Below are 13,557 nucleotides of genomic sequence, written 5' to 3' on the forward strand. Positions count from 1 at the left end.
GGATGTGCAGGTTAGGGTGGATTGGCCATGGGAAATTGTCCCATAGTGCCCAGGGATGTGCAGGTTAGGGTGGGATTGGCCATGGGAAATTGTCCCATAGTGCCCAGGGATGTGCAGGTTAGGGTGGGATTGGCCATGGGAAATTGTCCCATAGTGCCCAGGGATGTGTAGGTTAGGGTGGATTGGCCATGGGAAATTGTCCCATAGTGTCCAGGGATGTGCAGGTTAGGGTGGATTGGCCATGGGTAATTGTCCCATAGTGCCCAGGGATGTGCAGGTTAGGGTGGGATTGGCCATGGGAAATTGTCCCATAGTGTCCAGGGATGTGCAGGTTAGGGTGGATTGGCCATGGGAAATTGTCCCATAGTGTCCAGGGATGTGCAGGTTAGGGTGGATTGGCCATGGGAAATTGTCCCATAGTGCCCAGGGATGTGCAGGTCAGGGTGGGATTGGCCATGGGTAATTGTCCCATAGTGCCCAGGGATGTGCAGGTTAGGTTGGGATTGGCCATGGGAAATTGTCCCATAGTGCCCAGGGATGTGCAGGTGAGGGTGGATTGGCCATGGGAAATTGTCCCATAGTGCCCAGGGATGTGCAGGTTAGGGTGGGATTGGCCATGGGAAATTGTCCCATAGTGCCCAGGGATGTGCAGGTTAGGGTGGATTGGCCATGGGGAATTGTCCCATAGTGCCCAGGGATGTGCAGGTTAGGGTGGGAGTGACCATGGGAAATTGTCCCATAGTGTCCAGGGATGTGCAGGTTAGGGTGGGATTGGCCATGGGAAATTGTCCCATAGTGCCCAGGGATGTGCAGGTTAGGGTGGGATTGGCCATGGGAAATTGTCCCATAGTGCCCAGGGATGTGCAGGTTAGGGTGGATTGGCCATGGGAAATTGTCCCATAGTGCCCAGGGATGTGCAGGTTAGGGTGGATTGGCCATGGGAAATTGTCCCATAGTGTCCAGGGATGTGCAGGTTAGGGTGGGATTGGCCATGGGAAATTGTCCCATAGTGCCCAGGGATGTGTAGGTTAGGGTGGATTGGCCATGGGAAATTGTCCCATAGTGTCCAGGGATGTGCAGGTTAGGGTGGATTGGCCATGGGAAATTGTCCCATAGTGTCCAGGGATGTGCAGGTTAGGGTGGATTGGCCATGGGAAATTGTCACATAGTGCCCAGGGATGTGCAGGTTAGGGTGGGATTGGCCATGGGTAATTGTCCCATAGTGCCCAGGGATGTGCAGGTTAGGGTGGGAGTGACCATGGGAAATTGTCCCATAGTGTCCAGGGATGTGCAGGTTAGGGTGGGATTGGCCATGGGGAATTGTCCCATAGTGTCCAGGGATGTGCAGGTTAGGGTGGATTGGCCATGGGGAATTGTCCCATAGTGCCCAGGGATGTGCAGGTTAGGGTGGGAGTGACCATGGGAAATTGTCCCATAGTGTCCAGGGATGTGCAGGTTAGGGTGGGATTGGCCATGGGGAATTGTCCCATAGTGTCCAGGGATGTACAGGTTAGGGTGGATTGGCCATGGGAAATTGTCCCATAGTGCCCAGGGATGTGCAGGTTAGGGTGGGAGTGACCATGGGAAATTGTCCCATAGTGCCCAGGGATGTGTAGGTTAGGGTGGGATTGGCCATGGGAAATTGTCCCATAGTGCCCAGGGATGTGTAGGTTAGGGTGGGATTGGCCATGGGAAATTGTCCCATCGTGCCCAGGTGGGGTGCGTGAGTCGGGGTCGATTTAGAGTAATAGTGTAGGGGAATGGCTCTGGCTCTGGGTTAACGTCTGGAGAGTCAGTGTTGGCTTATTGGGCCGAAGGGTGTATTTCCACTCTGTGGGGATTCCATCCCCCTGTGGTGGATTGACACAGCAAGCGCCCTCTGTCTCCCCTCGCTTCCCAAACGCTCCCCCTGTCATCTCCACGTTCGAGTGTCTCTTCCTGTCTCACGGTGGGTTTTGTTTTCAACATTTCGTTGGTTTTCTGGTCTCTGTTTTGATTAATAGAGACGGTGAACTCTGCCCCATCGCAAACACCTTCTCAAACCCATTTCCTGCCCCCTTTTTTTGCAAACGTTTTGATTGTTTCACCGTCCTGTGTGCCCTGTCCCGAAAGGACGCAGCGCTGCGCGCGTGTTTTCACCCCCTCCCTCCGTCCCCTCCCCACGGTCCCTCCCTGAGTCTCCTCCCTGGACTCTCCACCCCGCGAGCACGAGAAGGGGCCATCCCCCACCACCCCACCCCCATCCTCCTGTGTCCCTGGCCTGTAACTCACGGCCTTGGACCACCCTACGGTGACCATTACCCTCTGCGCCAACCCCGTCTCCCGTGACCCTTCGGTGACCCCTTATCGCAGAATCCCCTTGTACGTGCAGAGTCGAGTCATAGAGAGACGTACAGCACGGAAACAGGCCCTTCGGCCCAACCCGTCCATGCTGTCCCCAGATATCCTAACCTAATCTAGTCCCATTCAGAGTCAGAGAGATGTACAGCACGGAAACAGACCCTTTGGCCCAACCCGTCCATGCTGTCCCAGATATCCTAACCCCATCTAGTCCCATTTAGAGTCAGAGGGATGTACAGCACGGAAACAGACCCTTCGGCCCAACCCATCCATGCTGTCCCAGATATCTCAACCGAATCTAGTCCCATTTAGAGATGTACAGCACGGAAACAGGCCCTTCGGCCCAACCTGAACCTGCTGTCCCAGATATCCCAACCTAATCTAGTCCCACTTAGAGTCAGGGAGATGTACAGCACAGAAACAGGCCCTTCGGCCCAACCCCGTCCATGTTATTCCGCCCAGTAGCTCAGTTGGCTGGATGGTTGCTGGGTAGACCAACAGCCTGGGTTCGATTCCCCATCTCCGGTTGGAGGTTACCATGAAGGGCTCTCCTTCTCAATCTCTGACCTCGCCTGAGGTTCGGTGACCCTCGAGGTGAAACCACCGCTCCCTCTAATGAGGGAGCTGCCCCTTCTGGTCTTGGGGGGACGGTGGTGAGGGGGCTGCTGTACTGTACCGAACCTTGGCCCCCTCTGAGGGTGCTCCAAGTCGTCTGTGTAGAGCGATCAGAAAGCGAGAGAGAGAGAGAGAGAGAGAGTGAGAAAGAGAGAGAGTGAGTGAGAAAGAGAAAGAGAGGCAACGATTAGGAGTGTAACAGGAGGAGAGGGGGAACGCGAAACACAGTCGGTACGGTGTCTGAAAAACGCCACGCGGGCAGAGAGAGAGGGGAGAGGTGTGGAGGCGCGAAGGAGCGAGAGTGGTGTATAAAGGGAGAGAGGAGAGCACACATGCAAAAGGCGTGAGAGAGAGAGAGAAAGTGAGGAATGAGAATAGGAGTGAGAGTCAGGAAGCGGTTCCCCGCGTCGCCTCCTCCATCTTGTTTTTGGGCCTAACAAGATGTCCGCCCACGCCCCAAAGACTCCTTTCACTTCTGCAGTGTTGTGTGTGGGGGGGAGAGGGGAGCGGATACGAGCGTCTGGGGGGGGGCAGACTGAGGGGGCGGGCGCTCCCTCTCGCCAGGCGACGCCATTTCGCGCAGACCGAAACCAAAAACAAAGACAGACAAAATGGAGGGAGGAGGAAGGGCCCTCCTTTTCCTGCGACATTGGCTCCTCTCTCTCTCTCTCTCTCGCTGTCTCAGTCTCTCAGTATCAGCAGGCAGGCGCCGCTGTAATGAGTCAGTGGTTGTTGTAACGTTGACAAGGTACAGAATTTTGTACCTGACCCACCAGTCCCAAGGTCCTCCCAGGCAAACACACAAACAAGGCCCGACTCTCGAACTGCAGGGGAGAGATCTCCATGGCAACCGTCGCCTGGTGGTCTCCCATCCTACGTTTAAGGTCCAGAGCAAATGGTGTGTCCTGGTCCGACCACAGGAGCAGGAATCCGGGAGGGACAGGGCCGAGCGGGAGTAACACAGAGACAGAGAGGGCTCCCTCAACACCGACCCTCCGACAGGGCCCGCTCCCTCAGCACTGACCCTCCGACAGTGCCCACTCCCTCAGCACTGACCCTCCGACAGGGCCCACTCCCACAGCACCGACCCTCCGACAGGGCCCGCTCCCTCAGCACTGACCCTCCGACAGGGCCCACTCCCTCAGCACTGACCCTCCGACAGGGCCCGCTACCTCAGCACTGGCCCTCCGACAGTGTCCGCTCCCTCAGCACTGACCATCTGACAGTGCCCACTCCCTCAGCACTGACCTTCCGCCAGTGCCCACTCCCTCAGCACTGACCCTCCGACAGTGCCCACTCCCTTAGCACTGACCCTCTGACAGTGCCCACTCCCTCAGCACTGACCCTCCGACAGTGCCCACTCCCTCAGCACTGACCCTCTGACAGTGCCCACTCCCTCAGCACTGACCCTCCGACAGGGCCCACTCCCTCAGCACTGACCCTCCGACAGGGCCCACTCCCTCAGCACTGACCCTCCAACAGGGCCCACTACCTCAGCACTGACCCTCCGACAGTGCCCACTCGCTCAGTGCTGACCCTCCGACAGAGCCCACTCCCTCAGCACTGACCCTCCGACAGTGCCCACTCCCTCAGCACTGGCCCTCCGACAGTGTCCGCTCCCTCAGCACTGACCATCTGACAGTGCCCACTCCCTCAGCACTGACCTTCCGCCAGTGCCCACTCCCTCAGCACTGACCCTCCGACAGTGCCCACTCGCTCAGCACTGACCCTCTGACAGTGCCCACTCCCTCAGCACTGACCCTCCGACAGGGCCCACTCCCTCAGCACTGACCCTCCGACAGGGCCCACTACCTCAGCACTGACCCTCCGACAGTGCAGCACTCCCTCAGCACTGACCCTCCGACAGTGCCCACTCCCTCAGCACTGACCCTCCGACATTGCCCGCTACCTCAGCACTGACCCTCCAACAGTGCAGCACTCCCTCAGCACTGACCCTCCGACAGTGCCCACTCCCTCAGCACTGACCCTCCGACAGTGCCCACTCCCTCAGCACTGACCCTCCGACAGTGCCCGCTACCTCAGCACTGACCCTCCAACAGTGCAGCACTCCCTCAGCACTGACCCTCCAACAGTGCAGCACTCCCTCAGCACTGACCCTCCAACAGTGCCCACTCCCTCAGCACTGACCCTCCGACAGTGCAGCACTCCCTCAGCACTGATGATGTGTGAGGCTGGAACCTGGGAGCCTGTGGTGTGTGTGAGTGTGTGTGTGTGTGTGTGTGTGTGTGTGTGTGTGTGTCTGTGTGTCTGTGTGTGTGTGTGTGTCTGTGTGTGTGTGTGTGTGTGAGTGTGTGTGTGTGTGTGTGTGAGTGTGTGAGTGTGTGTCTGTGTCTGTGTGTTTGTGTGTGTGTGTGTGTGTGTGTGTGAGTGTGTGAGTGTGTGTGTGTGTGTGTTGATATGTTGCAGTGTGAATGCTGAGTCAGACTGTGAGGTGTCTTTGCCCACAGTACCCCACGGGATCGGTTTCGGTTCACTTTTCCTGTGGCCGCTGCCTTGTTTTGAAGAGCGTGTTCCGGAATGACTGTGTCCCGTGCCCAGAGTTACATGGGAGCGGTGCAGGGTAGGCGTTGGGTGGCAGGTCCGGTGAAACTAGCCAGATCGGCGAATCGTCCCCGTGGGAGTTCACTCCTTTCAGGGGACGGTCTCTCCACCTCGAGGGATCCAGCCTCTTTCCCTCCGATGGTTTTCCTGACCTTCCCGTCGCCTCAAACGGGCTCGGTTCAGGCCGCTCGGCCCTCCTCTCGCCTGCTAGCCCCTCCTCAAACCCCGTCCCTTTCCAAACCTTTCTTGGGAGATGCGTCGCATTCCCCCGGTGGGTGGGAAATGTGGGTGGGTTAGCCCGTCCCGCTGCCCCCTCACACCACAACCTGAAATCCCGGCGCGCCCTGGCGTTATCGCCGTCCCTGCGCGTCCTACTGTGGGCACGGGACGCTGCTGTTACTGGGCGCGCGGGGAATACAGCTCAAGGGTTGGATGTCCTCGAACACTCAGGGCAATGACCCGGACCCTGGGATGTGATGTTGGGGGAAATTAACCCAATAACGCAGAGATCTCGAAACACACAGAGGGACGTTAAATTAACCAACAGTTTATTCACTCGGTATATCGCTGGATGAGACATCGACCAAACTGAAACAGCACAGAGAGTGTGTCCGGGGAGCTGAAACTCCCTTCCCGGAGCTGGGAATCCAGCCAGGATTTATTGGAATACTGTACGACGATGCTCAGTAAAAACAGGGGGAAATACAATGTCTTTGATCACTGAGTAATCCAGTTACGGTGGTAACCTGGTTATCAGGAGGATTGTAGAGTCAATGTAACGTCCTGGCAGCATCATACAGTTTTTAATGGGATCGGGAGATTCTCGCTCTCTTCGAAAGGTGGGAATGTCCCTCTGAAAGCAAAGTTGGAAATCCCACAACCGCAGGTTCGAGTCCGACAGGTTTAGTGGGAAGCGTTAGGTTTCGGAGCGACGCTCCTCCATCAGAGAGTTGTAGGTCAGGAGTTCCCATCGTCGCTGTCCTGTGAGCGAGGTATTCTGGTACCTCTCAGTCTGACCTGCCCCTAGGGGTGGGGGGGACGAGACTGCCCTGGGGGGCTCTGGGACAGCTGTGTGGGTCAGGTCCAGGAAGCGTATTGCCTTGGGAAGGGTATGCCCTGGTCTGTGAGTGACTGCGGTCATGTCTGGTTTCCATGGTCAGCCCGTTCAGTCAATGCTGAGGCCATTCTGGGTACGGTTTGATTTCCTGTGTTCCCTATGGGTAGGCAGGGGGAGGGCAGATCTTTTCCCGTGGATAGGCTGGCGTCCTATGGATGGGCTGAGTGGCCTGTTCTGCACTGGATGACGACAGAAAGGTTGTGTGATTTCCCCCCAGGCAAGTGAAACCATCACCTCTCACCTTAGACAAGGTTGGGAGAGCGATTTTGTCAGCGATGGGTGAATCATATTCTAATATCAGGGGTTAGCCTGCTCTCACTCCCCAAACGGGATATCAAACAGCGAATGAATCACGTCCCACAACGGCCTCCGATCCTGACAAAATGGCTCATGAGGTCTCATTAACCGAGCGACTCTGAACGCTCCCTCAAATAGAACAGGCCCTTCGGCCCTCCAACCCTGTACTGACCCATTTTGCCCGACCAGATGAAAACTGCCTTCACTTACAGGATCCGTATCCCTCCAGCTAATAACCTCGGTTATCCGAAATTCGGGACGAGAGGTGTATCTCGGGGGTGATGTTAGTCAGACAGAAGAGAGACGGTTCACACGCGAACATTTTCCTATGATGATGTTTTTGGGTTAACATGCAGCTGATCACGCGAGATAATTATAAACCCCAAGGGAGGGGCAGTGCAAGGTATTTGTGAATAACGTGATTAGAAACATATTACAGACACTCAGAGTGGGAGTGACCTGACCACGGAGGTAATGGGTCAATGCCAGCCTCATTCTGACAGTGCCCACTCCCTCAGCACTGACCCTCCGACAGGGCCCACTCCCTCAGCACTGACACTCCCACAGTGCCCACTCCCTCAGCACTGACCCTCCGACAGTGCCCACTCCCTCAGCACTGACCCCCCGACAGTGCCCGCTCCCTCAGCACTGACCCTCCGACAGTGCTCACTCCCTCAGCACTGACCCTCCGACAGGGCCCACTCCCTCAGCACTGACCCTCCGACAGTGCCCACTCCCTCAGCACTGACCCCCCGACAGAGCGCACTCCCTCAGCACTGACCCTCTCACAGTGCCCACTCCCTCAGCACTGACCCTCCGACAGTGCGGCACTCCCTCAGCACTGACCCACCGACAGTGCCCACTCCCTCAGCACTGACCCTCTCACAGTGCCCACTCCCTCAGCGCTGAACCTCCGACAGTGTCCACTCCCTCAGCACTGACCCCCCGACAGTGCCCACTCCCTCAGCACTGACCCTCCGACAGTGCCCACTCCCTCAGCACTGACCCTCCGACAGTGCCCGCTCTCTCAGCACTGACCCTCCGACAGTGCCCACTCCCTCAGCACTGACCCCCCGACAGTGCCCACTCCCTCAGCACTGACCCCCCGACAGTGCCCACTCCCTCAGCACTGACCCCCGACAGTGCCCACTCCCTCAGCACTGACCCCCCGACAGTGCCCACTCCCTCAGCACTGACCCTCTCACATTGCCCACTCCCTCAGCACTGACCCTCCGACAGTGCTCACTCCCTCAGCACTGACCCTCCGACAGGGCCCACTCCCTCAGCACTGACCCTCTCACAGTGCCCACTCCCTCAGCGCTGAACCTCCGACAGTGTCCACTCCCTCAGCACTGACCCCCCGACAGTGCCCACTCCCTCAGCACTGACCCTCCGACAGTGCCCACTCCCTCAGCACTGACCCTCCGACAGTATCCACTCCCTCAGCACTGACCCTCCGACAGTGCAGCACTCCCTCAGCACTGACCCTCCAACAGTGTCCACTCCCTCAGCACTGACTCTCCGACAGTGCCCGCTCCCTCAGCGCTGACCCTCCGACAGTGCCCACTCCCTCAGCACTGACCCTCCGACAGTGCAGCACTCCCTCAGCACTGACCCCCCGACAGTGCCCACTCCCTCAGCACTGACCCTCCGACAGTGCCCACTCCCTCAGCACTGACCCTCCGACAGTGCAGCACTCCCTCAGCACTGACCCTCCAACAATGTCCACTCCCTCAGCACTGACCCCCCAACAGTGCCCACTCCCTCAGCACTGACCCATCGACAGTACCCCCTCCCTCAGCACTGACCCTCCGACAGTGCCCGCTCCCTCAGCACTGACCCTCTGACAGTGCCCACTCCGTCAGCACTGACCCTCCGACAGTGCCCACTCCCTTAGCACTGACCCTCGGAGAGTGCAGCACTCCCTCAGCACTGACCCATTGACAGTACCCGCTTCCTCAGCACTGACCCTCTGACAGTGCCCGCTCCCTCTGTACTGACCCCTGAATGTGTGTCGCCCCCTGTTGCTCTGGAAGTGCATATGTGGATTATGTGGCTTGAATCTCTGTAAGTGATGGTCAATCCCAGGGTCCTCTGGTCCAGGTGTCTGAGACAATCCCTGATAAAATTGTCACGTTACTCGGTGAATTGGTTTTATCATGGAGCGAATTCAACGATTCTGTCCAACATTAATTGCGGTTGGTTTATTTCCCAGGTCTGGTAGGGTCCCAGGCTGTTACCCCCAAGAGACCTCATCAAGGTGATGAAACTCTTCGATCTATTCCAAGTAAGCAACTTACGTCACATTGTCACTGTTGTGCTCACGTTCTCTGGGTTGGATTAGCGGGGTCTGTTTCCAACTGATGCTCGCGGTTGGCGATTGGATCTGCCTGGGTGTGACTCAGAGTAAATTTAGCCAGACGCCAAGGAGAGACGGGATAACGGGTGGAGATGCTGGAATACTCTTGGGCTAATACAGAAGTGGTTCAGGTTAAACCCGAAACGCTGCGTGCCATATTGGTCTCATCGTTTCTCAGACACACTGCAGTGAGGGAAGAGGCCATTTGGCCCATCGGGTCAGAAGTTACCCTATGAAGACCCTTCCACACTCACACCTACACCCATTTCCCATGGCCAATCCACCCTAACCTGCACATCCCTGGGCACTATGGGACAATTTCCCATGGCCAATCCACCCTAACCTGCACATCCCTGGGCACTATGGGACAATTCCCCATGGCCAATCCACCCTAACCTGCACATCCCTGGGCACTATGGGACAATTCCCCATGGCCAATCCACCCTAAACTGCACATCCCTGGGCGCTATGGGACAATTTCCCATGGCCAATCCACCCTAACCTACACATCCCTGGGCACTATGGGACAATTCCCCATGGCCAATCCACCCTAACCTGCACATCCCTGGGCACTATGGGACAATTCCCCATGGCCAATCCACCCTAACCTGCACATCCCTGGGCACTATGGGACAATTCCCCATGGCCAATCCACCCTAATCTGCACATCCCTGGGCACTATGGGACAATTTCCCATGGCCAATCCACCCTAACCTGCACATCCCTGGGCACTATGGGACAATTCCCCATGGCCAATCCACCCTAACCTGCACATCCCTGGGCACTATGGGACAATTCCCCATGGTCAATCCACCCTAACCTGCACATTTAGGGGCGGCACGGTGGCACAGTGGTTAGCTCTGCTGCCTCACAGCGCCTGTAGACCCGGGTTCAATTCCCGACTCAGGCGACTGACTGTGTGGAGTTTGCACATTCTCCCCGTGTCTGCGTGGGTTTCCTCCGGGTGCTCCGGTTTCCTCCCACAGTCCAAAGATGTGCGGGTCAGGTGAATTGGCCATGCTAAATTGCCCGTAGTGTTAGGTAAGGGGTAAATGTAGGGGTATGGGTGGGTTGCGCTTCGGCGGGTCGGTGTGGACTTGTTGGGCCGAAGGGCCTGTTTCCACACTGTAAGTCTAATCTAATCCCTGGGCACTATGGGACAATTTCCCATGGCCAATCCACCCTAACCTGCACATCCCTGGGCACTATGGGACAATTTCCCATGGCCAATCCACCCTAACCTGCACATCTCTGGGCACTATGGGACAATTTCCCATGGCCAATCCACCCTAACCTGCACATCCCTGGGCACTATGGGACAATTTAGCATGGCCAATCCACCCTAACCTGCACATCCCTGGGCACTATGGGACAATTTAGCATGGCCAATCCACCCTAACCTGCACATCCCTGGGCACTATGGGACAATTCCCCATGGCCAATCCCACCCTAACCTGCACATCCCTGGGACACTATGGGACAATTTCCCATGGCCAATCCACCCTAACCTGCACATCCCTGGGCACTATGGGACAATTTAGCATGGCCAATCCACCCTAACCTGCACATCCCTGGGCACTATGGGACAATTTCCCATGGCCAATCCACCCTAACCTGCACATCCCTGGGCACTATGGGACAATTTAGCATGGCCAATCCACCCTAACCTGCACATCCCTGGGCACTATGGGACAATTCCCCATGGCCAATCCCACCCTAACCTGCACATCCCTGGGACACTATGGGACAATTTCCCATGGTTCCTGAGTTTTGCGTTCACTGATCACCTTTCTTGTTTCAGATGTACCTTCTTCCTTGGCACCACATCCGCCAGCCATCACTCCAACGAGCCCGCTTCCCGGTAAGTATAATCCTGATGGCCTCACATTGCCGGTAGCATTCCCGGTGGTAGTGACCACCAGGGGAATCCCAGAATCCCCTCCCCTTTCACTGTGGAAGCAGGCATTTCGGCCCATCGATTCTGCGCTGACGCTCCACAGAGCACGCGTCTTCTCCCGGAGGGAAGGTCACGAGTAAATCCAGGAATTCCTGGATTCTGGAGAAGCCCGGAAGGTTGGGAAACTGCCCTTGGAACACCGTTACTTCAAGAGAGTGCAAGGAGAAAAGGAATCAAAGCAGGAAACTGTAGGCCATCGTGACGTCCATTGTAGGGAAACGGTTAGAGCAGAACTATTTTATTTATTCACGGGATGAGGATTTCTCTGGAGATTTATTGACCGTTCCTAATTCCCCCAGAGGGCCGTGAGGGGTCATCTGCATTACCGTATAGGCCCGAGCAGGGTCAGGGCCTAGTCCGCACTTGGCCTCCTGCACTGTCAGAGTGAGGCTGTATGGAAACTGGAGACATTCCTGATGAAGGGCTTTTGCCCGAATCGTCGACTCTCCTGCTCCTCGGATGCTGCCTGACCTGCTGTGCTTTTCCAGCAACACACTCTTGACCCTTACCCTGGTCTGGCCTACTTCGAACAGAGAACATAGAATGGCGAATGTAGCACGTACAACATAGAACAGAGAACATAGAACATACAACATAGAACATACAATGTCAAATGTAGCACGTACAACATAGAACAGAGGACATAAAACAGAGGACATAGAACATAGAACATACAATGTCAAATGTAGCATGTACAACATAGAACAGAGGACATAGAACAGAGGACATAGAACAGAGGACGTAGAACATACAACATAGAACATACAATGTCAAACGTAGCACGTACAACATAGAACAGAGGACACAGAACATAGAACATACAATGTCAAATGTAGCATGTACAACATAGAACAGAGGACATAGAACATACAACATAGAACATACAACATAGAACATACAATGTCAAATGTAGCACGTACAATATAGAACAGAGGACATAGAACAGAGGACATAGAATATAGAACATACAATGTCAAATGTAGCATGTACAACATAGAACAGAGGACATAGAACAGAGAACAGAGAACATACAACATAGAACATACAATGTCAAATGTAGCACGTACAACATAGAACAGAGTACATAGAACAGAGGACATAGAACATAGAACATACAATGTCGAACGTTGAGCATACAATCTCGAACATAGAACAGAGAACATCCATTGAACAGTGCAGTCCCTTTGGCCCTCGATGTTGTGCTGAAGATGTATCTCCGTCTAAGATCACCCTCACCTCCACACCCCTCAGCTTACTGCCACCCACGTGTTTATCCAGCAGTCGCACCAGTGTCCCTCATGTCTCTGACTACTCACGTTGTTGGCAGTGCCTTCCACGCACCCAGCACTCTCTGAGTAAAGAACCTCCACCCCCCCCGACATCTCCCTTAGCTGGTCCTTCACTCAATCACCTTAAAATATGGACCCCCTCATCGCAGCCATTTCCACCCTGGGGGAAAGTCTCTGGCTCTCCACTCTACATCATCTTGTACACCTCTTTCAAGTCACCTCTCAGCTTTATTCTCTCCAGTTAGCTCGCTCAACCTCTCTTTGTAAGACAAGCCCTCCAGTCCGGGCAGCATCCTGGTAAATCTCCCTCTACACCCCTCTCTAAAGATTCCACCTCCCTCCTATAATGAGGCGACCAAACTGAACACAATATTCCGAGTGTGGTCTAACCAGGGCTTTATAGAGCTGCAGCATAGCCTCGTGGCTCTTAAACTCAATCCCCCCCCTGCTCATGAAAGCCAGCCTTCTTAACAACCCTACCCACTTGGGTGGTAACTTTGAGGGGGGCCTATGGGCCCCAAGATCGCTCTGCTCCACCACACTGTCAAGGATCCTGCCTTTAAGCCTGTATTCTGCATTCAGACTCGATCCTCCAAAGTGCATCACATCGCACCTATCCAGGGTTGCCCTCCATCTGCCAGTTCTCAGACCAGGTCTACATCCTGTCACGCGTGACTCACAGCAATGCGGATTACCCCAAACAGCCATCTGGGAGGGTCAGTCAGCGACCAGAAACACCCACGTCCCGTGAATAAAGGAGACAGATTGGCTCGAACCGTTGCCCTAGAATGGACCCCACTCTGTCGAGTCCTGGGTGGGGTGGTTTGGGGGCAGGGTGAGGGGGGAAGAGTTTGAAAGACGGAAAAGAGGCAGGGAGGGTTGGTTGATGCATGCGCACTGCTAATGTGCCCCTCTCCCCGCTGAGTCCCAATGATATCAAGGAGGGAGAGACGGATGCAATAATGGGGGGTCGGATGCCGTGCGGGAGAATCTCTCCGGGATCCTCAAGGGATGGTTTGGA

The 13,557-nt window shown here is 55.6% G+C and overlaps 1 protein-coding gene across 10 annotated transcripts in view; it reads left to right on the plus strand.

The window, feature by feature from the left end:
• LOC132834547 (deleted in malignant brain tumors 1 protein-like) overlaps positions 1-13,557 on the plus strand; it is an 81,110-nt gene that overhangs the window by 21,338 nt on the left and 46,215 nt on the right. For 9 of the 10 annotated variants that reach the window (XM_060853487.1, XM_060853490.1, XM_060853483.1 and 6 more), the window contains exons 2-3: positions 9,147-9,218; positions 11,092-11,151. In XM_060853487.1, the coding sequence (XP_060709470.1) occupies positions 9,147-9,218; positions 11,092-11,151 (132 nt within the window). The remainder of the gene's footprint in view (positions 1-9,146; positions 9,219-11,091; positions 11,152-13,557) is intronic. The other variant, XM_060853482.1, reaches the window with a different exon arrangement.

Source organism: Hemiscyllium ocellatum, chromosome 40 (assembly GCF_020745735.1).
Source record: "Hemiscyllium ocellatum isolate sHemOce1 chromosome 40, sHemOce1.pat.X.cur, whole genome shotgun sequence".
NCBI lineage: Eukaryota > Metazoa > Chordata > Chondrichthyes > Orectolobiformes > Hemiscylliidae > Hemiscyllium > Hemiscyllium ocellatum.